The sequence below is a fragment of the Panthera pardus genome, unplaced genomic scaffold, assembly GCF_024362965.1.
Source record: "Panthera pardus isolate Hobbes unplaced genomic scaffold, ASM2436296v1 HiC_scaffold_22, whole genome shotgun sequence".
In the NCBI taxonomy this organism is placed as follows: domain Eukaryota; kingdom Metazoa; phylum Chordata; class Mammalia; order Carnivora; family Felidae; genus Panthera; species Panthera pardus.
The window spans coordinates 72,601,402-72,626,675 of record NW_026526788.1 but is presented as its reverse complement, the minus strand read 5'-3'; the positions used below and the strand labels follow the sequence as shown (position 1 = coordinate 72,626,675).

The window sequence follows — 25,274 nt, the reverse complement described above, 5'->3', positions numbered from 1 at the left end:
ACCTGTGGACACTTGGGGGCGGACCTGGGGGAGGGGAAGGGAGTTAGTTTAAGGAGCAGGTGAGTGGCACTTAGGAGGCAGGTCCTAGATTGTGGCCCAGCTCAGCCCAAAACCCCTGTGCCCCTTTGGGTAAACCACTCTTATCTCTGGGCTCCAGGTTCCTGGTGTGTAAAAGCGTTGACTTAATTCTGACTCAGTTGGTCTGAGGAAGGGCCTGGACAGCGCGTTTGAAATCTGGCCCAGGTTATTCCAGCATGCAGCTCGGGCAAGAGGGGCTGGCTCAGGGTATCTGTGATGGAGGAGGTCCAGGCATCAGCTCGGCCCCATACTGTGTGAGCTTACACAAGCGCTGGGCCTTCTAACCCTCAATTTCCTCATCTGTGAAATGGGGATACTGACTGTCTGCCTCACAGAGTGTGCACAAATGAAATGAGATTTCCCGTCAAGGGCTTAGCACGGACTGAAATGTAAGGAGGCAAGGTGCTAGTTCTTACATGACGGTGACCAGAAGCAGAAAGCACCATGCCTAAGAAAAAACAGAGGGGTGGATTTCAGCCACGTGGACCTGAAGGGTGACCCTGAAGTTGCCCAGGGTCTCTTGGGACACACTCTGTGCTCAGGACACCCCTCCCTCCACCGCCGCCCCACCAGGCACACAGCAGCCTGGCACGCCCTCTCATCCACCCCATCTGCACGCGTGACCAATTGTCTGCGAGGACTCTGGTCGATCCCGGCATCCACACCGGCTCCTCCGGTCTGGCGCATGGCCCTCCTGCAGAGCCTGTGGCCCCTCAAAGCTTTGGGAGCCAGGAGTCGATCACTCTGATTTTCCAAACCCAAGGATGGCTCTCAAGATGCATTGTGATTGGCTTTGCAACAACTCCTTTATCTGGTAATTGTGGAATTTCAGTATCGCTCCTGGAGTAAGAGCTTATGCGTTTTTATAGCGTGCTGCTTAAAACATAAGTCATGAAGCAAAAGTGACCCCCGCCCCAGTCTTGGTTTAGATATCCTTAGAGGCTGCAGAGACCCGGGGGTGTCCTGTCATCAGGAAATAATGAAAAGCCGGTTCTAGTAGAGAAGCCTGATGACAGCATAGCCCTCTGTGTCCAGTCGTCAGCAAGATTCTGCCTCTGGTTAGCCAGATACCTGCCGTGGGTCTGCTCTGTCATCCCCAGAGAGGGAAACCCCGAAGAGACAAGAGCATGCTAGCAAAAGCTAGAACCAGTGTTTATTAGCTTCTACATAGTTGTTTTAAGAAATGTTGCTTCAAAGGGATAGCCTTGTCATGAAAATTGGAAAGAAAAAAAAAAAACCAAGAAGAGCAGAAAACACATTGCAATTGCTTGGGAGGAATTCTCACCCAGTAGCTGCAGCGTTCAGGTTCTCTAGAGACATTATCTCAGTTCTTGTAGAGAAGATTTTGGAGAGAGGTTCTACCTGAATTTTACTTCAATCAGAACAGGTTAACATAACCATGATACAGACTGACAGAATTATGACTGAGAAAGCTTAATTTTGTGTATGTTAATAGGAAGGGAGGAATAAAAATTGGAGGGGGAAAAACTCAGGAGGTTCCTTGCCTACTGAAAATGGCAGTGTTAACGGTAACGGGAAGTCCATTCGTTGAGAGGTTGTGTTTGGAGTGTCACCCTGGCTCAGGTGCCCAGTGTCCGCCTGGGTGATGATCATCCCTGTGTCTCAGTGGGGTCACCACGGGGACGTCTCCCTGGGTAGAAGCCTGCATCTTAAGGGAGCTTGACTGGGGCACCTGCCAGGGACGGTTCCAGGCCCATCTGCATGGCAAATCTAGGTCGACTCTCCACCTGGACTGATGGTGCCACCAAAGCTTCACGGTGCCGTGTCAGGAGCAGGTGTGAGCTCAGCCAGGTGCTCTGCCACCTTCCCGGCAGGGGGGGGGGAGGGGGGAGAGGCGTGCTTCCCCTCCTATTCTGTGTGACCACCAGATGCTCCTCGTAGTGGTCATGTGGCTAGTGGCAGGATGGGAGCCAGCTGCAGAGCCGGGACCTGGTCCAGAAGAGAGCCTCCTGGCCACCGTGGCAGCCGTGGCTTCTCTGCCGTGGCCCCAGAGCAGAAGGGAGAAGCTTCGAGTCGCCTGCTTTCTCTACTCTTCTTTGCATTCTCCTTCTTTCTATCTGAGGGAAGGAAGGAAGCTTCTCTGGGGCTCCACTGACCCCCTTCCCCACTCCCTTACCCTCCCATCAGTTCCAGGATGTAATCCCACAGCCTCTGCCTGTCTGTCTGTCCTCACCTCTCGCCTCTTCTGGCACCTCTTCAGCACACAGACTTGCGGCCTCACTGCTCCCCTCAGGGCTCTCCTGCCACCTTGTCACGGTGGCTGTCACCCTGGTATGGAGGCACCCAAGTCTGTTTCCTCCTGGGTCTCTCCTGTGAACTCTGGTTGGAGCCCCATTGTCTCTGCTCCCAGAACAGGCCTGAGCCTCCTCAGCCTCCTGGCTTCCTGTCTGGTTCAGTTTGCTCTGTTCAATCCCAACTCGGATTCTGCCATACCCCTGCCCTAAAACCTTTAGTGGCTCCCTGTTACTCACTGGTTAAGTCTCTCTCTCCCCAGGGGTCTCTTCCACCTGCTTCCAAACACCTTCCCAATCTCGTTTCTCACACTTCCCATTTACACACTCCTTCTCTACCCCACACGGTCGCTTGCATCCCGGTAAATGTCCTGTGTTCACCCTCCTCTGAGCAGCCTGCAGTGCCCTTCCGTCCTTCAAGATCTAGCTCCCTGTCAGTCCTTTGAGTCTCTCCTGAGCCCTGCATTCTTCCCCTGCCCCACCACCTGGCACCTCTGCCTTCTCGGACCCCCAGGGCATTTCCCTGGGCCCCTTGTTTCCATGCGATAAGCCTGGTATTTATGCAATTTGTTTATACCCTACCTTGTTTTAGAGAGGACACAAACCAGCTATACATTTGCTTGGGGTGCTTGCAAATTAAAAAACACAGACCCCTTATCTCCCCCCAAAAGACATAACCTACTAGGTTGTGAGTTGTTGGAAGGCAGAGAGATGTTTCGTCTCCTTGTCACTGGCACCTGCACAGAGTAGATCCTCAGTAAACACTGAGTGGAAGGTCAAAGCAGACCTTATTATTCAGCAACAACCTGGTGCTTGCCCCTTTCGTATTGCTTTCTAAGCGAAGTCGTATCAGTGATCACTGCTCAGCCAGCTGAACCAGAGAGCATCTGTAGCAGCTATTATGAGCACCCACATCTATAAGAATCATGCACGTGTAGGTGCTCGAATCACTGCTGTCCAAACTGGGCTTATGAAAGAAGGTCCCATAACCTCTGCCTTTCCTTGGCGTCAGGCGATGGGAAGGAGGCGACCCTGGGGTGTCCAACCAGAAGACCCCGACCACCATCTTGTTGACTCCCGAGAGGAAATTCCACAGCTTTGGATATGCCGCCAGGGACTTTTACCATGACCTGGATCCCAACGAGGCCAAGCAGTGGCTGTACCTGGAGAAGTTCAAGATGAAGTTGCATACCACTGGGGTAAGCTATACTCTCCCTGGCCCCGGGTCCTCCGCATTGGAGAGACAGGGTTCCTCCAGCCTGGGTGGGGGAGGTCTTTCCAACTCAGGAAACCCTTAGGTTTCTCCCAAGCAGAAATTAACATCCCTTTACCTTGATCTTAGAGATGACCTGGCGCACTCAACACTTTTGTGGAGTAGACAGCGCTTCCTTTTACACACACGTGGGCAGAGAGATATTCAGAATATTTAACAACTTGTTTGCCTTGGAAACTGACCAGAGTGGACGCTGGCTGGAGGCATAGGGGTGGGGGACATGCCACGCCAGGAGATCCCCCTTCGGTTGCTGGGTCGTTGGGAGATCGGGAATTCTGAAGGAGGGACTTGGGGGCTCGGGGCACTTGGGGGACCTAGGACAGTAGCTATTAACTAGCTAGTTTAGAAGTAACAACTGGCAGGGCACCTGGGTGGCTCAGTCAGTTAAACGTCTGACTCTTGATTCTGGCTCAGGTCATGATCTCACGGTTTGTGAGATCAGGCCCCATGTCGGGCTCTGAGCTGAGTGTGGTACCTGCCCGGGATGGTCTCCCTCTCAATCTCTCTCTCTCTCTCTCTCAATCAATCAATTAAAAAAAAAAATAACAACTGGCCCATTCCTCTCTGTGTGGGGAAGCAGGCAGCTCAGGAAATCAAGTGCCCGATTGTTAGAGGCTCAACTCCTAAAGCAGTTCTGTTCCCAGTGTGCCAGTTCTAGAAGCTTAGAACTCCATCAGTTAGGCCCGTCTCCCAAGCTTCATGGAGACATTTGGGCCACAGGATAGGCTCTTCTCAGTTTGAGCACTTTATCCCATAAATTTTCCTTAATTCTTGGTACTTAGAGATTCAGGATGGCAATGGTGTTTAAGACCCCGGGACCAGACGGCCTCGATTTAAATCCTGCCTCTGCCACCTTCAAGATACTTAATCCGAGTTACTTAACCTCTCTGCGCCTCCTGTAAAATAGAGACACTGACAGTGCCTTCTTCATGGGGATGTTGTAAGGATTAACGGAATCAAAATACACAAAGCTCTTAGAGCCAGCCTGGTACTTAGTAAGTTCTAGTTAATTGCTAGCTCCCATTATTGCTTTCCTTGTGGGCTCTTAAGTGCTTGCAGATGACAAGACAAATGTTAATGGAAACCCAGCTGCCAGCACCCGGTCTCCAAGGCTGCGTGCTGCTTGGTGTGGTTCTATCTCTGTGAAGCAGAGAGACTTCTGCTAGAAATACATCCTTCCCGGTTCACCTGATGGGATTCAGTGCTGAATAGCAATCTTGTGCAGGTGGAAAGCACGGGAATTTTTTCAGTTTTGAATGTTTTCAGTTCTGAGCCTATGGCTTCCAGGTGCTCGGCCATCTCTCTGAGCCTGGGAGTCGCCTCCCCAAATCTGGAGCGTCTCTGCTGAGCACCAGGGGTGGGAGGTGGCTGGGTGGGAGGAGTGAGTTTGCGTCCATGGCTCAGGACGGCTGACAGGCTCCACGAGGCCGGTTTAGTAGCCTCGTGCCCCTTCATGCTCTAAAGGCAAAGCCTAGTTATCCAGCCGGGATCGATCCGGAGGCCCCACTGATTTTTCACCCTGGCAGTAATGAGCCTGTTGGTTTCAGGCTGACTTGGGAGCGTCCTCCTGATGTGTGCTCCCGTTCTCTGCCCATCTCCACCCTGTGAGCACTTTTCCTGTCGTTTTTTTTTTTTATGACCCCAGTCCAGCCAGCGTCTCCCAGAGCATCCTCTACCCAAGGACCAGACTGCTTTAGCTTCTGGCAGAGGAAGGGAGGCAGTGATGCTGTGCTCCCAAGAGGATTAAGCACAAGCCTTAAAATAGGAGCTCTTCTATTTTGGAGACTTGGTTGGCAGCTCATTGGGAAATGAAAGCTTCATGTCTGTTTAAGCATCGTGCACGTCAGCTAGTTGGTGTGATTATTTAGGCCTCCGCCAGGGGGGCTCCTGAGGGTGACCATGTGTGTCCAAGTGTGGAAATAGTATGGAAATGGCATCAGCAGTGGTGCCTGCTGACTTCTCCCCCTTCCTGGGCTCTGTCACTGTGCCGAGACCTCTGCTCTGTGAGGATCCAGGAGAGAGAGAACCAGAGGGAGGGAGGAAAATAGGGAGAAGTGGAGGGAGGGGCTGAAGGGGACAGCAAGGGCCCCCGACAGAGTAAGGGGACAATGCTGCCAGTCTCATTTTGGGGGACACACTATCCTGGTCTACCAAATATCAAGAAACAGAAATATGGCTCACCGGGCTCCCCAGATCCCCAGGTAGCAGTTCCCGAAGCTACAAGGTGTGTTTCTCCTCCCTGGCCTTACTATTCCTTCCTCTCCCCCACCAGGACCTCACCATGGATACAGACTTAACGGCAGCAAACGGCAAGAAAGTCAAAGCCCTTGAAATCTTCGCTTACGCCCTACAGTACTTCAAGGAGCAGGCGCTGAAGGTAGGGCATGTGCCAGGGTCCTGTGGTGGGCGAGGTGCACCTGCCAGCTGGGGGGGGGGGGCGCGGTAACGCCCTGAGGGAGGACAGGTAGGACTGGCATTCAGAAAGCAGGATGCACCCTCGTACACTGCTGGCCGGGATGGAAAATGGCACAGCTGCCGTGGAAAAGTCTGGCAGATTCTCAAGGTTAAACACAGAGCTACCCCATGACCCAGCGATTCTACTCCTCGGCAGACACCTAAGAAAAATGAAAACATGTATTCACACAAAAACTCGCATGTGTTTATAAGCGGCGCTCTCTGTAATAACAGAAAAGCAAAACAGCGCGAACGTCCATCAGCGAGCAGGTTACGAAGTGGGGTCTGTCCCTACAATGGGATATTATTCAGCCATGAAAAGGAATAGAGCATTGATGCCCGGGACAACATGGGTGAACCCTGAACATGTTCTGCTAAGGAGGAGAAGCCAGACGATACTGGAGGATTCCATTTGTATGCAATGGCCAGAGGAGGCAAGTCCACAGAGACAGGAAGCAGATTCGAGGTTGCCAGGGGCTGGGGGAGGGGGGAGGGGGGAGGAGTGACAGCTAATAGGAACGGAGTTTCTCTGCGGGGTGATGGACTCAGATAGTGTGATGGTTGCACAACCTTGTGAATATGCTAAAACCCACTGAAATGTACACTCTAAGGAGAATTTTAGGGAGCACCTGGGTGGCTCGGTTGGTTAAGCATCCAACTCTTGATTTTGGCTCAGATCATGACCTCACGGTTCATGAGTTCTAGTTGCGCACCAGGCTCCATACTGATAGCACCGAGCCTGCTTGGGATTCTGTCTCTCCCTCTGTCTCTGCCCCTCCCACTACCCCCCTCAAAATAAATAAACTGTTTTTTATAAAGGAGAATTTTATGGTATGTGAATTATATCTCCGTAAACAAACAAATAAACAAAAAACAGAAAGACGGGCAGAAGACACACGTAGCAGCTGTGTGATCTCGGGCAAGGTGCTTAATTTCTCCAACACCCACCTCCCTAACCTGAAGAGTGGGGCAGGTTGTGTACCTCGTGGGTCGATGTTAAACCTTCCTCCGGGCTGGGCACAGTAAACTATTGGCAAATGGTTGCTGCTGTCCCTCCCAGACCCCACGGAAGCTGCTGGTATATGAGTGAACCCCTGGGATGACTGTTGCAAAGGTTTGTGCAGTGATGGTCCTGGATGTGGGAGAATGGCTAATTTCTAAGTGGAATACAGCTGTCCACTCAGTGTCCTCCCATGGGCATGGTGATGAGTGGGTGTAAATCAGATGTGTGTACTGAGCTTTATCCACAAAGAATTGGGAACTTTAGAAGCCTTTGGTATTATGTGATCACTAGTAGAAATTTAGTGAATTCTAGAAATAGAGTTCTAGAAATAGGGCTCAAGGGAAACAAAGATGTGAGAACGTGATACTGCTTTCATTCATTCAAGTACCTTCTTCATTTTTCTTTCTTTCTTCCTTTCTTTCCTTCTCTTTCTCCCTCCCTTCCTTCCTTCCTTCCTTCCTGTGCCAGACCCGAAGGATTGTCAAAATAAACACAGTGCGAAGGAGCATGTAGTCAATGGGTCAGTGTTGTGAGGGGGTAACTAACTGGGTGTTTGGTGAAGGCAGAGATTCTGCCCAAAGTGTAGCATCAGGAAAGGCTCCCTGGACGAGGGGCATTGGGGGCCTGTCACTGGCAGCAGCTGGAAGGGTGGGTGTTTCAAGAACAGCACAGGGGAAGGAGAACACAGCCAACAGCTGTGGAAAGCAAGCAGTTTTGAGCGGGAGAAGGGCACAGCTGTAGAATAGAATGGGAACAGTGAGCTCGGGTCGAGGCTGTGCAGAGCCTCGAATGCCAAGCTAAGGAACTTCTTGGGTAATGGAGAGCCGTCAAAGGATTTCTAATAGGGGAATGTCATGGCCACAGAGATAGCATTAGAAGGAGGGAGACCACAGCATCCCAGGGCCTGCAGGGCAGAGGAAAGCCATGTGGAGGCAGCTGACTCCGATCCTAAAGCAGGTGTGTCTGAAGGCTCTGAGACTCTGAGACAGAGTGGCAGGTCATTTAGGGAGCGTGAAGACCAAGAAGAAAGACGGGGGGCGGCGAGGGAAGAAGTGGATCCTGGGAAATAATTCTTCCACCAGAAGGGGAGAGGGGAGAGGACAGAAGAAGGAGTAAGAGGGAGGAGGTAGTAAGGGGAGAGCACCATCATTCCTGGGGACAGCAAAGCAGACCAGGAGGGCCCGGAGAGGTGGACCTGTGTCAGCCTGAACAGCCGAGATCCCAGGGGGATGGGCGCAGCGCCTGGGAGCCCAGACAGCCAAGTGAAGGACTGTCTGCCTGTAGCGGATGTGGACACCCCGAGAAAGGTGAAGGAGCAGAGGGAGGCCGAGTGCTCCTGGGGCCCTTGGGTTAGAAGGAGGAACCAGGGGACTCGGGGAAAATTTAGGACTTGAGAAAGTCCTTGACATTGAATTGTGTTTCAAGTCGGTTAAAGGGAAAAGGGTGAACAGCCTGTCTCAGAAGGGGAGGGAAGAGGTGGAGGGGGCAGAGATCAAGCAGGGGTGCAGGAGGGGGTGTGTGGTTTCGAATATGTCAGCTCAGCTGGAACCTGCTAGCACCTTCTCCCAGCAGGGCACATGCTGTCAAGAAATTCCATGAAGAACAGCTTTTTGAGGAGATTTATAAGGACCGGGCCCTTCACGAGAGGGCTGGCTGGTATTTAAAGGACAGATGGAGTCAGAGGAGGGGTTGTTGCTTGCTGGCTCAGGATAAGCACAGGAGAATATCTACTAAAGCAGCATATCTGAGGAATCACGTGCATGAAGCAGGCTCATCTTTCATGGAGGAAAGCAAGTGAAAGTCCTGACATAATGAGGAGTTTAATTAACGGCAGGGCCCTTTCGCTTCCAAGCTGTACTCCATCCACTGGTGAACAAACAGCTTGTCTAAACAACCTTCCCTCCGGCCAGGAAAGCCCATCATTCATGTTTTGAGCCTTTTCCTGTCTGAAGAGTTTAAAATAGGGGCGCCTGGGTGGCTCAGTCAGTTAAGCGTCTGACTCTTGCTCGGCTCAGGTCCTGATCTCAGGGTCATGAGTTCAAGCCCCACACTGGGCTTCGCGGATTGGACTCTTCACTGGGCCTGAAGCCTTAAAACAAACAAACAAAAAAACCCAGAAAACTCTAAAACAGACTGGATGGTGATCGGCAGCATACTTAGAACCCTTTCTAACCCATCATCACTCATGTGCCTCTAAAGCCCAAGGCAGACCTGCAAGGAAATAAAACACAATGAAACAAACAAACAACCCTGCTGTTTCACACGAGCGTAATGCAGAGATGTTTCTAAAAACATGTTTTAAGAAAGAGTTTACTAAACCTACTTAACACTGCTGACCTGTATGCTTACAAAAGGCTCAGAGGGTAGATTTTATATTATGTGTTCTTGTCACAATTAAAAATGAAAACACTTTTTTTAAAAGGAAAAAAATAAAAGGAACTGACCATCCAACAGGAAGTTAGTTTGGTGAGAGGGTGGGTCGGTCCCCAGATAACTACTGAAAGAGTAGAGGAAATGAGACACCCATCAGAAAAAACAAATGGCCAGCCTATTACTCTTCTGAAACACGTCCCCAGAACCGACTCTGATGTAGGAGGGCAGTAGTGTGTGTTTAGGTTTGATTTCAGGTTTGTCTGGTGACTGTGGCAACAGGAGCCAAGGGATAGGAAGGAACTACCTTTATCAGAGGTCTTCTCCGGGCGAGATGTTCCTCGTGTGTTCTCACTTGTTCTTGCCAGAAACACTGTATGTTAGTTTTATTGTCCCCATTTTACAGATGAGAATACTCAGTCTGAGAAGTATTCTAGAGACGTATTTTGTCTGCAGGGTCTTGGTGCAAACCTCTGATGCTTCTGCCCATCCCATTTATCCACGTGGTTTCTGCTGGTGTGGTTTAACCTTGACCAGAAGTTAAGGGCAGCCTGGTTCTTGCTTAGGTCATGTTCATATCCTTCCTGTCCTACAAGGAGAACTCCCCTGATGTGCTGGCCTTGTGATAAGGTAGAGGACAGTGACCACTCCTTCGACAAGTGGGCCAGGCCCTGTTCTAGACCCGAGACTACATGTAACAATTTAGTTAAGACCTTGGCCTTTAAGAGTCAGGATATACCTGGGTCTGGGTCCAGATTTTGGTTCTGCCATTTCCTAGCTGTGTGGTCATCAAAAGGTTCTGGACATCTCTAAGCCTAAGGTTCCCATCTGTAGAAAAGGCACAGTTATAATCCCTTCCTAATGGGATTCTTGGATTAATGGAGATGAGTTATGCAAAGTGCTTAACAAGGTTGCCACAGAGTAAGTTCCCAGGAAATGGAGCTCTCAGAAAACTATCACCCCTTCCAACACTAGTATAAGCTAGGGATTATTATCCCCATTGTGCAGATAAAGAAACTGAGGCCTGGGAGACTGTCACTTTCCCTGTCACATGATTCAGAAGTGGCCAAAGGCTTCTGATTTCCCCACCTCCTGCCTGCAGTCACGTTCAGTGAGTGAAAGGAGCTGAGCTCCCTGCTTGTGGAATATTCAGGAAACAGACCCTTGCGTCCTGACACTGGAAAGTTCAGGAGGTGGCCTAGTAGTTACCCCAAGAGTTCATGGCCAGGAAGCTTGGAATTCTCGGTGAAGCTGTAGGAGGACCAGCTGTGTCCACTTGACCTGCTGCATTTCCCTTGGTTTTAGGAGCTGAGTGACCAAGCGGGATCGGAGTTTGAGAACTCTGACGTCAGATGGGTCATCACAGTGCCCGCCATTTGGAAACAGCCCGCCAAGCAGTTCATGAGACAAGCTGCCTATCAGGTGAGTGTGGGGGTGGGGCCGGTGGGGGCCCAGGATGCCCGCAGTGGTGACTGTCACCCCACTCGGGTGTCCCCAGCACTCGTAGGCCTCCCTGGGAGGTAGTGAGGGGTCTCCCACTGGCGAGGGGACATAGCGCCTTTCTCCTGGGGGAGGAACGGGGGTCATATCCACAGGGGTTGGGCTGGGCTCGGTTTTCTTTCTCATTTTATACCTTCTGTACTGCAGACTCCCCAGGGCTAGGATTTCAAAGTGGGGTGCCGAGACATTTCTCTGTGGGTGAATGGAAGTGAGAACCTCAAGGAACAGGCTTGGGCAGCAAGAATGTTTGAAGAAGAAAAGAATAAAGACAAGGCCAATGGCCATGAACCAGGCACATCAGGGCTGCTGTGGAGGTTGAAAGCTGCACGTCCGTGGCTGGGAAATAAGGGAAACACGATTGTGTTCTGCACGTTTCACCTTGGGAGCAACACAGGAGCACACACAGGGGGCCAGGGGGTGGTGAGGTCGCCACACCTGCGTGGTGGCAGGCACGTGGATGAGGGAGCGGCACGGCTGAGCACGGTGCCAGTCAGCACCACGGCGCCGTGGACAGAGCATTCCAGTGTCAGTGGCCGGCCTGTCCCTCCTGGGCGCTGGGGCATCACTGGTGCCGTGGACCTGTTCGCAGGCAACCTGTGCCATGATGGGGCTGCCACCAGGGTCTGACTTCATGCCAGGGGTGGCTGGCCGTGCTGACCCGCTGTGCTGACCCACAGGTCAGAGCTGGCTCCGGCTGTACTTAATCCCCTGGGTTAATGCAAGCCCACCCTGGGGCCTGGGCCCCCTCTGTGCAGTGAGAGTCCATTTCAGAACCTTCAATTGGAGCTGGGCTGGGGAAAATCACGAAGGTAATAGATGCCCCTTCCCCGGCCCGGCCAATACCTCCCAGGGATCAGCCACCTTCCCCAGGGGATAGATCTCTGATGTTGAGTTTGTGGCCATAAGTAGGAACCTTTCCTTCCAAGTAACCCACTGGATCAACCTTGAGCACCGAATGTAGCAGAATGGTCGTGGGTACCATGACACCTTCACTGGGGCCATAGATTGTCCTCAACACTTGGAGCTTTACTCCAGGTGCCGGACAGAGATCAAGGGAGAGCAATGTCCCCATTCCTCAGTCTCCCCACTTCTCTTTCTTCCCTCCTCGCTGTAGGCTCTCCCCTCTGCCCTCCCCTTCAGCGTGAGAATCTGGCCCAGCCTATGTATCTTCCAAAAATAGATTTGTTTTTATAGGGATGAAGGAAGAGGGTGGAAGTGCCAGAAAGAGGCAACTTCTTTAAAAAAGGAAGAAACCAAATGCGGTTTAGCTGTCCACAGAAACCCTGGGCACCCTGGAGCTTTTCCACAGCGTCAGCCGTCAGGCCGTGTCCGGAGACAGGACGCGGGGACACAGCTGTCGCACAAAGGCACAGCCCTATGTTCTCCGTTTTCACAGGGAGGGTACTCAGGATTCGTGACTTTGACTCTCGTTTTCCCACAGGAAAACTTCAACAACAAACATGTGACCCGGAAAAGGGTCAGTTCTTGTTTTTAGCCTGAAAAAGAAAGAGGTGCAAGGACTGGCAGACTTGTCAGGGCTGTTGGAGCCTTGGGCTGGCTCCTGCCTCTCTGGGCAGTGAGGCCTGGCGGGGAAGCCCCTTGCATGCCCAGCGGGAAGGAAACGAGGCACTTGGGGGTACGGTGCCCTCCAGGGTTTGGCAGAATCAAAATGGCACCTCAGAGGGTAGATGATAGATAAGCAGCTCCTCAGAGGGGTGAATGTGACCGGGTTTATGGACATGGGGAATTTTCTTTCTGAAGCCCAGAGACCCACTGTAGACAGGCCTATCCTTTGGATGCTGGCTAACTTCTGTCGGGTGCAGCGTGTGTGCAGCTTAATCTTTGGCTCTGTGTAATTCTTTTTAAAGAATGACAGTTTAGGGGCACCTGGGTGGCTCAGTCAGGTATGCGTCCGACTTCGGCTCAGGTCATGATCTCATGGTCCATGAGTTGGACCCGCGTCGGGCTCTGTGCTGACAGCTCGGAGCCTGGAGCCTGCTTCGGATTCTGTGTCTCCCTCTCTCTCTGCCCCTTCCCTGCCCGTGCTCTGTCTCTCTTTCTCTCTCTCTCTCTCAAAAAATAAACATTAAAAGAAAAATTTAAAGAATTACAGTTTAAAGTCACTGAATGGATTTCAAGATGGCAGGGGCCATTCAATCATTCTTTGTTAACTCATTCATTTATTCATTAAATCCATACTGGAGGACTTCTGTGTCGATGTGGTCGACACTAGAGTCATATCCTGTATGACCAGGATAAAGGCCCCGCTCTCAAGTGGCTCACAGCTGAGTGGGTCAGTGAAGCCTTTTGTACTTTGGGAAGCGGGGCGGAGGGTGTTAAAGGGGCACAACTGCTTTGCCAATTAGTCTATGGTGTCTTTAGCCTGTCTTCTGGAAGAGTCCCCATGACAAAATGGAAATGAAGTGTGGCCAAAATTAGCATCTCTCCAGTTTTCTCTTCTTATCCTCCATTAATTGTGCAGAATAAGAAAAATGTGTACCCACGATAGTTAATTTTATGTGTAAACTTGACCAGATATGTAAACTGCCACGTTTGGTCAGACATCATTCTGACTGTTGCTGCGAGGGTATTTTTGAATGAGATTAACATTTAAATTGACTGACTAAATAAAGTAGATCGCCCTTTGTAGGATGGGTGGGCCTCATCCAATCAGTTGAAGACCTGACTGAAACAAAAACTCCCTAGAATAAGAAGGAAACCCTCCTGCCTGCCTGCCTGCCTTCAGATTGGAACATTGTTTTTTTGTTTTGTTTTTTGTTTTTTGTTTTTTTTTTCCCTGCCTTTGGACTCAAACTGAAACATCAGCTCTTCCTGGGTCTTCAGCCTCCTGGCAAGGGAACTATATCATCAGGTCCCATGGTTCTCCAGCTTGCTGACTGTAGACCTTGGGGCTTGTCAGTCTCCATAATTGTGTGAGCCAATTCTTTATGAAAAATCTCTTTCTATGCTTACAAAGATCCTACTGGTTCTGTTTCTCTGGAGAACGCTAATACAGAACATGAGCAAACACCACAGTTCTTGGCCACCCAGCTTCTGAGATCTGAGAATGCCCACCCAACCTTTCAGCCAAAGTGCTGCCCACCAGCCTGGCTGCAGGTGGAGGGCTGGAGGGATGAGGCAGAATGGTGCTCCGTCAGGGCAGCTGGACAACTGGTCACATCTACCCTGCTTGCATGCAGGAATCGGAGTCCCTCCTTCATGCTGAGCCCGAGTTCATGGGACAGTCCCGTGGGGGCTGTGCTTCACCCCTCCACTGGCCTGGGCGGAGGGGTAAGAGGCCCGGATGCAGAGCAGGTGATGAGGCTCTGCGCAGCGTCGTGGATGGACGGTCCTGGGGCCTCCGCTCAGAAGTCTGTGATTCAGTGCTGGGGTTGGTGGGGGACCGCAGAGCACTCTATGGATACCGTTTTATCTGTGAAACGCCCAAAACTCCTCTTGTGTCAAATGCTTGTCGAAAAAGTGGGTTAAATCTCTATCTTTTATAATTCGCAGCCTCAGGACACCTTTAGACTCTCTAAGAGCATTCCGTGAACAGATGGTAACAGGAGGAACAGCTGATTCCTCTGCTGAGGCCTTCAGAAAAGACCTAGAATAGGAAAGAGTTCACTGAGTCTTGAGGGATAGTCATCACGCATAGGAAATAGTCCAGCTGATTTCTAGAGGCATTTTGCCTGAAAAATGCATGACGCTAGTGGGTTCCGGCAGCCTGTCAAATAAAAGGCAGTCCCTTACGTACGATGAGCTCACTTAACATGGGGTTACAGCTTGCGCTGGCTTCCTTTCCTTGAACATACTGCAGTGAAAAATAATCACATCCGGGAAAAAAACCAACAGCGACAGCCCATGACACCTGGAAGGGGTGCGCGGCTGGAGCCCGTGCAGCTTGACGTGAGACCAGCAGGGCACCTGCCTGGTCTGGCCATCCTCCACGGCCGTGCACATGGTCAGTCCCTGGCGGGTTGTCCTGGCTCACGGCGGGGCTGAAGGGAAGAGCAGTCAGTGCAAACACCCATGTCCTGGGCCCCCTCGTGCATGGTTTTTTCACACACCTGTTCCTCCCAGGTAGGGCTCATGACCAGGAAGCAGTGCTCTAAGAACGACTACAGCAGCGGTCCTGCCGCCCCAGATTCGTGCGGGAGTCAAATGGGAGGGTGCACTCTTGGCTCAGACACTGTCTGTTTCTAGAATCCCGGGTCACATCAGCAGAAGGCTCCCATTCACTTACCTGGAGACAAGGGCCAGGAAATCACAGAATGAAGCCTGGCTGGCGGGACATACATTCATTCATTCAGCAGCAACTACCCCCTGAGCGCCTACTGTGTGCGGTGGGGCAAGAAGGCCTTGCTGCTGCCCTTAGAAAACGTAGCATCTTGCAGGAGAGGCTCGCTACCTCTGCATGATCTGCAGTTGGAGACAGAATATGCTAGATGCTAGGCCAGCCGGGGCCCAGTGGAGAGAGAGTTCTGCTGGAACAGCAGCTGCAAGGGACCAGCTCCAGAGGCAGAAGTAGCAAAGGCAGCGAGCGTTTCCCCTGCTCTGGTTGACCTGGGCTCCTGACAGGTGCCAGGTTGAGGGCTGCTGCTGAGAATGACTGCAGGGGTTTATATAAACCCCAGAAACTGAAGCCCACCCTCCAGGCGTCCTGCCGGGAGATAAAGACATCCAGGTTTTTCAGGATCTGGAAGATCCTTTTGTATCTCTTCTTTTTCTTGGAGTCCACAGGCTGCTTGGGGACCCCTCCTGGGGAGATGGCATCTGGCAGAGCCAGCCGCCTCCTGTTGCCTCAACCCTGCAGCTCGCCACTGTGGCCCCCGTGGGGGTTGCTGGTGGGGACACGGCCTCTCACTCTCTCTGGGGAGCAGGATGGGCACTGAGCTTGAGCACAGGAGTGTGGTTACTTGTCCTGGGCCTCTTGCCAATATTACCTTTTCCTCTCGCTCTGCTTTGGGGTCCTCTGCACTTCTGCTTCCCACCTGTGTCCTCTCCTGGGTGCCGTGGGGAACCTTCTGTGGAAATGGGTCAAAGCTTTTGCTGTAGAGCCAAGGCCAGCCGAGCTGGGGAGGGACAGATGAGAGGCCTCCCCTGAGGGGTGCAGCTATGCTGTTCTGGGAAGTGTGGGGCAGTCTGTGTGTCTTCCGTGCGTTCAGGATGTGGGAGCATCATCCCAGGGGGAACCTGGATTGTGTAAGTCACACACCGGGTACACTCGGGCACCTCAAGTTGTATGACTAGACTCCAGGCTCTTTGTTCTCCTGGATGACTTTTTTTTTTTTCCTTCAACGTTCACTTATATTTGAAAGAGAGAGAGAGGGAGACACAGAATCCGAAGCAGGCTCCAGGCTGTCAGCACAGAGCCCGATGCGGGGCTCGAACCCACGGACCACGAGATCATGACCCGAGCCGAAGTCAGATGCTTAACCAACTGAGCCACCCAGGCACCCCTCCCCCCTGGACTTTTTGATTCAGTTTTCTGTATGGGTGCTTCACTGTAAATCACAGGGGCCGCTCACAGTTTCAAGGAAGGTGTGGAGAGGAATGAAGGCATCTCGTTTTTCTTTTTTTCCCCACTTGTCCCCCCACTGCCAAGCCCAGGCTCCCACAGCTCTTCTTGGCCCCATGGAGACTGCCTGGCCGCTGGACATCCCAGTGGGACACATGGCCCTAGCGAGACCTTCCTCCTTGCCGCCACCCTTGGGCAGGGCGCTGGTGCTCCCCTCCCCCCACCCCTTCTCCCAGGCTGTTTTCCCTTCTCAGCTTTGAAAGAGTGCCTTAAACATTTAAGCCTAGTTGTTTCTTTGTAGTTAGTTTTCCCTTCTTCATCCCGTTTTGTGGAGGCTGGACCTGTCCGTTTCTGTTCTAGGAGGCCCTTGACTTTACAAACCCAGCCAGGTGGTGAAGTCAGTCTTCGAGAGCGGTCCTTTAGAAGGGGGCTCCTCCTGGTTTTATTTTGGATTTCTTCTGGGACCCTGGGGATTGAGGTGCAGAGGTTGCAACTTTCCTGGTGACACATAGGTGTGTAGCCCTTGTCCTCTGTCACTGGGCGCTGCAGCCTTCAGCTGTCTTGGTGTTAAGGGTGCCTAATGTGACCCTGAGGGAAAGTGAGGCTGGGGGGTGGGACTTCTAGTCCCTTGAGTGGGGAGCAGTGGGAAACCTTGTGATGCACCCGGGTCAGTGGCCTGTTGACTGATGGGCACACTGGGCTTCTTCAACCCAAGGGACCAAACTGATGGGCGCAGATGCCCCCAGTGTGGTTGGCCACAGCCGAGGGCACAGGGCAGTAAGGAGGCAGTTTTTCTGTGGATGGTGTAGGTTTTGTAGAGTCGGTCTGCCAGAAGGGGTTCTACCACTCGTGAGGCATTTGATATCGGGAGGGGGGAGATTTAAGTCACCTGCCTGCCAATGGTGTCTCATTAGGACACAATTAATTGGCTCATTTGGGGTATGGTTATTATGGAGAATCGACTGAGTAGAGGTAACATGCCACGTAGTGCTGTTCCGGAGTAAATGGGTCAAGAGATTGTGCCTTTAAACCAGTTGAAGGAGGAACAGTAGAGACACCTGGGAAGTTTTGTTCAAGGCCAAAGGCCTGCGTCCCACACCAGTACCTGGAGTTACCGAAAGCAGGAGAGCCAAGAACCAAAATAAAGGAGCCGGTCTGCAAGGCCCAAGAGTGGGCCTAGGCCTGCTCAGCCGCATTTGAGCCTAAGACCGCCCGGCAGGTTTCATGTCCCGGGAAACCCGGGACAGTCGATCATTCCACTTCTCTGAGCCTTGGTTTCTTTCTGCATAAAGTGAAGACGTTAGGGGCGCCTGGGTGGCTCAGTTGGTTAAGCCTCCGACTTCAGCTCAGGTCATGATTTCATGTGTGGTTGGTGAGTTTGAGCCTCGTGTAGGGCTCTGTGCTGACAGCTCGGAGCCTGGAGCCTGCTTTGGATTCTGTGTCTCCCTCTCTCTCTGCCCCTTCCTTGCTCATGCTGTTTCTCCTTCTCTCTCTCAAAAATAAATAAACGTTAAAAAAAAAAAGTTAAAAAAAATAAAGTGAAGACATTGGACAAAAGGCCAAGACGGCCCTTTTAGCATTTCTGATATTCTAACCTGACCGCCCCCCCCCCCCCCCCCCCGCCATCTCCTTGTACAATAATTGAACCTGCTAAGCCCCTTCCCTCTGTGAGTCTAGGCCGGCTCCTCCTGGTGACAGGTCATATGCATATGTGGCATTAGACCTTCCATCCCTGATCTACAGGTTGAGTCACTAAACCTTATGGGTCTGGTGTAGACCTGGGGTCTTCTCCAAAGTGGCTAGGGCACAAGGGCAGCATCCCGAGGTTCCCTAGGAAGCGGCAACACAGAGAGCAAACAGTGGTAACGGCCGAAGAGCGCTTCTCTGGTCCGTCTTGCTGGTAACCAGGACCCCTTGGGCCTGAACAGCTCCAACAAGCAAGTGAGGCCTCTCGCTCCAGTTCAAGGCCACAGGAGGTGGGCAGGAACGTGTCACAGGCCACGCCAGGCTCATTTCTCTGAGTGCCCTCAGAAGAGTGCTCCTGGAGCCTCCTGGCTGGCTCTTGTAAGGGTCTGTGACTGGAACAAGCCAGATGTCACAGAGCAAAAGCATTTCAGCTATTAAAGGGGTAAAGGCTTTGAGTAAAATAACTGCCAGCTGCCTTTTGACCCATATTCTAGAAAACGTGAGACTACGTGGGATTTCAGGAGGGCTTTCTCCCAGAGCCCTGGAGTCCTAGCGTGCTGAAGTCATGTCTGATTCCCATACAGCCAAATCAAATGCGTGCATGGCTGAGGCCCAACCATGGTCCATTGTTTCCTAGGCCACCAAATATCGGGGGTTTGCTCTTAGACCACCTGGCCCATTGTAACCAGAAACAGACTACCTGCCTTCCATCTTCTGGTGGTTTACAGAGCTTTGGGGCCTTTCCCCCTTCATGCATCGCAGTTCTGGGCCAAGCAAGTTCCAAATGTAAGAGGCCCCATGACCCGGAGAGCCCTGCATTTCCCAGAAGCACTCATACGTTTTCTTTGTCCACTCCGCAGTGTTTGGGTGCCTGGCTTGGGGCCCAGCACCCAGTCACCCCTGATCGATAGCGCTGCAGAGATCTATGGAGGGAATTAAGCAAGCAGAGCATGGCTGTCCCTTCCTTGGGGGTGTAGGTGCAAGGTGAGTGTCCTCAGAGTGACACTGCCTGGGGAGCCTGGGTCCCAGCCTCTGCCTCTGTCTTCCAGGCAGGCCTGGCCTCCCCGGACAACTCGGAGCAGCTCATCATTGCCTTGGAGCCCGAGGCGGCCTCCATCTACTGCCGGAAGCTGCGGCTGCACCAGATGATCGAGCTGAGCAGCAAGGCCGCGGTCAACGGGTACAGCTCCAGTGACACAGTGGGAGCTGGGTTTGCACAGGGTACCTCCTGCTCTCTCTCTCCCCTCCCCGCTCTCTCCCATCCCAACCCTGCATGTTTTGGGCCCTGATTATTTAAGGCCTTTAGCGCGGTAATGAAGAACCGAGATGTTCCCAGAGGCGTCGGCTGTGAGCACGTCTGTTCTCAGCGCCCCCTCCGGGACCCCTCCAGGGCCCCTTGTAAACTCCGCAGTGGTCACCCCGGTTCATCACCTCCCACACGTGTGCCTCAGGTGGCTCAGGTGGGAAGGGTGCTTCTCTCCAAGAACCGGAGAGATGGCCCCAGAGCAGCTCCTGGTTTTACATTTTACTAGGCTTTTAATTTTTCTTGTTTATTAACTGATTCTTAATCGAATCCCACTTGGCCTGTTATTAATTCCCCCATTAAGGCTGTTGAGTTATTGCTGACTCACTCACTGGGGCCGCTTCGTGTGTGATGAGCTCATTATGTGTCTTAACCGTGAACCTGGCGAGAGTTTAAAATACGGATGAAAGGGGCAGAGGTTTCCTGACCCCACTGGTGCTCAGGTAGCTGTGGGAAGGAGTACTGCCTAGGGAGATCCAGGATGGGTATTAAGGAACTTTTTCTCTTTAGTAGTTACTTGTGTGCCAGTTGGTCACATTCTTGGTCCTAAGAACTGTTTTCCCTGGTATCCAGGGCTCTGTGAGTCTGTCCAGGGCCACAGAGTTTTCAGACATCCTAGGTCAGGGTCAGAGCCACCGAGGTGAGCGAGTTCAGGCACTAATCAGAGCGCTGTGAGTGCCGTTTCCAGGTCAGGGCCTCGAGGGCAGAAACCCACCCATCACCCATGCCCACCCCATCCTGGAAGGCCCTGGAAGGGAGGAGGAGAGGGAGAACGTTAGCTAGAACTGCGGCCCATTGTCCCCCTACAGCCTGGTTCCAAGTTTTCCTTGCTCCCCACACCCAAAGCCTGTCTCTGTACTGCCCAAGGCGCTGGGGCCCTGGCTCAGCCTTTGCAGGTGTGCATTCCTGCCCAGGCCCTGGGTCCTCTCCTCCAGAACTCTCCTCTTCCTCTTCATGGGGGCCACTCTGCCCCAGAGGCCACCACTCTGCATTTTCAACCCAAGATGGAGGAGTCTGTGAACCTCAGCCACGAGACAATGGCCAGGCATTCCCTTGGTCCCCAGGCTGCTGTCTCAGGCTGCCGGGGCTAAGTGCTAACACCTCAGAAGCAAGCGGGCTCTCCTTTGACTCCGAGGGCTCGATTTGCTTTTTCTGGGCAATGCTCAGCCTCCACCGAGGCATGCCGCAGCTGGCCTTACTGCTAACTAAGTCAAATGTGTTAACATGTTACATACTCGGCACAGCCTATTTAATTAAATTTTCGTCTTCATCATTGTAATTGGAAAAGAGACGCATGACTGACTGGGCTTCATATCTTACATGCTACTTCCTGCCGGTTCATAAACAAAAATTCACGTCAGAATTAGCTAATTGTAGTGTGGCTCCTAATGCTTCTGAAGTGTAACATTCGCATTGAAGGGGAAACTGGTTTTGAATGCTTGCCTTCCCCGAGGGCTCAGGTTTTGGTTCCCTTTCCTTTAACATGGCCTGTCCGCCCCACACTGTGTCTGTGTCCTGTGCCTTGTGGGATTTGCTCTTGTCTTGTGCTCAGAGGGTCTTTTTCGTTTTTGAAATCCTCAAATTGTTGGCCACCACCCCTCAGAGGGGCAGTGACGCAGGGGTTCTCTCTCAGCCTTGTTTTACAGTTGGTCTGTCTCCCAGAAGGAAGGGGTGCTGCCTGGGGAGGCCTGGCAGAGCACTTAATCAGGAGTACCCTGGATGGCATTAAGGCCCTGAGCCCTCCTGGGCTGTTCTCTGGCCTCTGATGCTCCTTCGTGATGGGCGCCCTGTGGACACTACTGACGGGAATGGGAATGCCACTGTGCCCCCAGCACCGCAGGGTTGCTGTTAGCATTATTTTGCGCCAAAAGGATTTCATGAGATCAGTAAAGGATATATTTTTCTTAATGTTGGGCTTAATTTGCCCCAAAGTGTGATAATTTTTTTGAGAGCTCAGAATATGTTTTATTAGTCTTGCTTGGTCTTTTTTTTTTTTTTTTACTGTTTACTTTTGAGAGAGAGAGAGAAACAGACTGTGAGCAGGGGAGGGGCAGAGAGAGAGGGAGGCACAGAATCTGAAACAGGCTCCAGGCTCTGAGCTGTCAGCACAGAGCCCGACGCAGGGCTTGAACTCACAAATCGTGAGATCATGACCTGAGCCGAAGTTGGACGCTTAACCGACTGAGCCACCCAGGCGCCCCTTGCTTGGTCATTTTTTAGGACTGCCATTTGTTAGCCGTCTAGATTGTTTTAGCAAACCAAATGCCCCCAACAAGGTCCGCGATAGAAGTTCATGGGGAGTCAGTGCTGGGGACAGGAGTTTGGGGATCCCTCCCAGGTCTGCAGGGACTCTTTGATCCAAGGGCCTCACCACTGTACTCCAAGGCCCAAGGAATTCAGAGCTGACAGGCACTTGCCATTCTAATCCCCAGGGAAGACACTGTTTTGCAAACACAGTGCTCCTTGCTAGAAGAGGCTAGAGGGTCAAGGGTCCTTAATTGGATAACTAACGACAGACGGATTTATAAGGCACTTCGAAGTCAGCAGCACCAGTTTAGGGACGGGAAAAATTGGTGGGGGGCGAGGTTGTGGGATGGGGCAGCAGAGCAGTGGACAGAGACTTTATCTGTGAAGTTGGGGGTTGCTCTAAGTTGTTCACTGTAGTGGCCATTTCTTGGGTAGCACGTCTCATACTTGGTGCTTTGCCTTCCTTATCACCTACTGTGTGCTGGGTGTCACATTGGGTGCTGAGGAAAAATCGGAGAACCAGTCCCTGCTCTGCTGGTGAGGAACTGAGGCCAAGTGTTATTATCCCCATTTTATGGATGGGGAAGGTGAGGCCCAGAGGGGTTAAATGATTTGCCCCACTTCCCACCTCGGCTGTGCCCTGCTGGTTCCCAGCTACCCTCTCGCGGCCCCTTTCCCATCTCCTAACATTCGTATTCTGCTTTTTCAGATTTCAGTGTAAATCATTAAATCTCAAAGGCTTGAGGGTCCATGGCCCAAGGGTTGATTTTGAGCTGCAAGACAGAGTCGTGGGAACTGCAAGTCCCTTAACCTTGTCTGACCTGGTTTCCTCCTCTGAACAGAAGGATGATGATTTGTGCCTTGTCTGCCTCACAGAGCTGTCAGGGGGCCTGTGAGGGATGCAGTGACCCCACCCAAGGCGTCACAGCCCCTCAGTGCCCCGGGGGCACAGCCATGTTGTTCCCCAGTGTTAGGAAAAAGGTGGCCAGGGCTTTGCTAGGTTTGGATGGGCCACCTGTGGCTGAAGCGCCACCTGGTGGCAGAAGAGCACATTGGCTTCACCCAGGTCGGGGAAATGGCTTCCATGCAGTTTATCCAGCATCCAGATTAGGAAAACATACCCGACATTCCTTGCAGCAGACAGAGTTCCTTGAGGTGAAATTATTTAACCAAGTGCACTGCAAGCTTCTTGGCAGACACGTCCCTCCCTGGGACAGCAAAGCCAGGAATTTGGTTGATTTATTAACCCTTTACCCCAGAAAGTGTCACTGGGGGGGAAGGGCTTCTCCAGGGTGAGCCTTCCAGCAGGGTACAGGCCCAGCTGCCATGCAGTGAATAGACAGGCGCTGGTGAAAATGGTCTGGCTCTGAGGTTCCCAGTGTTGTGTTTATGTAATCATTTTGGTCAAGTATCGCTACACGTTCCCTCCCTAAACCTCACGCTGTTGCCTCTGCTGACTGCAGACGACTGCCAGCCTTTTCATGCTTTCTCACCCGTCCTTTTCTTTCTGTCGGCCACTAGCTAAGGAGCACATACGGCGTAATCGGCAGAGTCGGACCTTTTTGGTGGAGAATGTCATAGGAGAGATCTGGTCCGAGCTGGAGGAAGGTAGCGTCCTTGAACGTCCTTTGCCCCTTGCTGGATGCGTTTTGTGCTGCTGGCAAAAATGCATTCCTGTTTGCTCCTTTTGCATTTCTGGAAAACGTTCAAAATCGGTTGGTTTTAAAGACCACTGTGCCAAGGAGAACTTTTTGGGGCCTGTAAGTTTGCATGTTACAAAACCATACAGACTCTTCCGAAGAAAAGCAGGAACTGGAGCTCCCCAGTTCCAGAGTAAGTCTTGGGTTAAACAGCAGGTCATGCGATGGCAGGACATTGTCCACTCGTGCCTGCCAGGTCTGCAGCAGCTTTAAAGATTCGCTCGTCTGGGTTCTTTATCGCCATGCTCACCGGCACTCCTGGGCAGACGCTACCCCGGTCCCTTCCGTCGGGAATAACTTGCCGAGCGGCCCATCAGCGACACCGCTGTATTAATGAGAAGCGTTGCCGCGAGTTTAGCTGGGTGTGCCGAGTCATCACCCCCCAGCTTGTTTCAGGATGGGGCTGACCAGCGGCCTATGTAAAGGGTGGATGTTTTTAACCAGGTGACAAGTACGTGGTTGTGGACAGTGGCGGTGGCACCGTCGACCTGACTGTCCATCAGATACGGCTACCGGAGGGACACCTTAAAGAACTGTATAAAGCAACAGGTGAGCCCCGGCATGGCCGATTTTCTCCTTCCTGAGCTGTTTCTCTCCTGTCGGATTTCTCTTGCTATTTCGTTCTCTCACTGCTGTCTGCACGTGGGATTCCAGGCCCCGAGGGGTACGATACCCAGATGCCCGTGTGGGGCCGGAGAGCAAGATGCAGTTAAATGCTCTTCAAAACACAAACCACCGTAGGGGCGCCTGGGGGGCTCAGTCGGTTGAGCATCCGACTTCGGCTCAGGTCATGATCTCACGGTCCGTGGGTTCGAGCCCCGCGTCAGGCTCTGTGCTGACCGCTCAGAGCCTGGAGCCTGCTTCCGATTCTGGGTCTCCCTCTCTCTCTGCCCGTCCCCCACTCATGCTCTGTCTCTCTCTGTCTCAAAAGTAAATAAACATTAAAAAAAAAAAAGTTTTAAAACACAAACCACCGTAACTTGGGTTTTGGCATACAATGAGCCTGTTTTAGATCCTGGCCAAGGGAGTTTCTTTCTGGAAGTTCTGGAAGGATATGATTGTCATCTGATTTGTCACCTGTGTTTTAGTGCCACAGTTAAGCTTTCTAGGGAGGTCTCGGGACACCCAGTCTTGGATCAAAGTTGCCAAAGCAAGCAACAGGCTCTCTCCCTTGGTGGGGGTGGGATGATGAATAAGTAATAGATCACAGGGTCTCAGTGGGCCTGCTGATTTTCCAGACCCTGTCCCTGGATTTCTTGGGTAGGAATACTGCGATGCTCCTAGTTAGTTATGTGTATCAATTTTATTTAAAATATAATTGATTTTAACAAGCTTGTTGATGAGTGATTCTGTAGGGGAAAGTCTCTCCACCTGGAATGAGAAGAACTGGAGGGTTTTCAAGCTTAAAAACCATAGCTGCTGTCCGTTTGCTCACTGGGCCCAAGTTCGTGCGACTTTGTGTTTCAGAGAAGAACACAGGGTAGGATGTCTCTCGGAGTCTGAATTCCGTTTTCACACGGCGGGCTCTCATTTTGTGCTTGACTCAGGTGGACCCTACGGATCCTTAGGAGTAGATTATGAATTTGAAAAACTTCTGTGTAAAATATTTGGAGAGGATTTTATCGAACAATTCAAAATCAAGCGTCCCGCGGCCTGGGTTGACTTAATGATTGCATTTGAGTCTCGTAAGAGGGCGGCTGCCCCAGACCGAACTAACCCACTGAACATCACCCTGCCCTTCTCCTTCATCGACTACTACAAGAAGTTCCGTGGCCACAGCGTGGAGCACGCCTTGAGGAAGAGCAAGTGAGTGGGCTTCACCTTTGGCTTAGGCCATTCTAGGGGGTGGATCCTACCGAGGGGAGGGAGGAAGGGGGTGTGGATTCT

At 52.0% G+C, this 25,274-nt stretch overlaps 1 protein-coding gene across 2 annotated transcripts in view; it reads left to right on the top strand.

Annotated features, from left to right (window-relative positions):
• Positions 1–25,274, top strand: part of HSPA12A (heat shock protein family A (Hsp70) member 12A) — a 165,099-nt gene that overhangs the window by 131,770 nt on the left and 8,055 nt on the right. For both annotated transcript variants that reach the window (XM_019459561.2, XM_019459562.2), the window contains 7 exons: positions 3,343–3,529; positions 5,876–5,980; positions 10,736–10,852; positions 19,187–19,358; positions 23,209–23,295; positions 23,832–23,936; positions 24,935–25,193. In XM_019459561.2, coding sequence (XP_019315106.1) covers positions 3,343–3,529; positions 5,876–5,980; positions 10,736–10,852; positions 19,187–19,358; positions 23,209–23,295; positions 23,832–23,936; positions 24,935–25,193 — 1,032 coding nt within the window. The remainder of the gene's footprint in view (positions 1–3,342; positions 3,530–5,875; positions 5,981–10,735; positions 10,853–19,186; positions 19,359–23,208; positions 23,296–23,831; positions 23,937–24,934; positions 25,194–25,274) is intronic.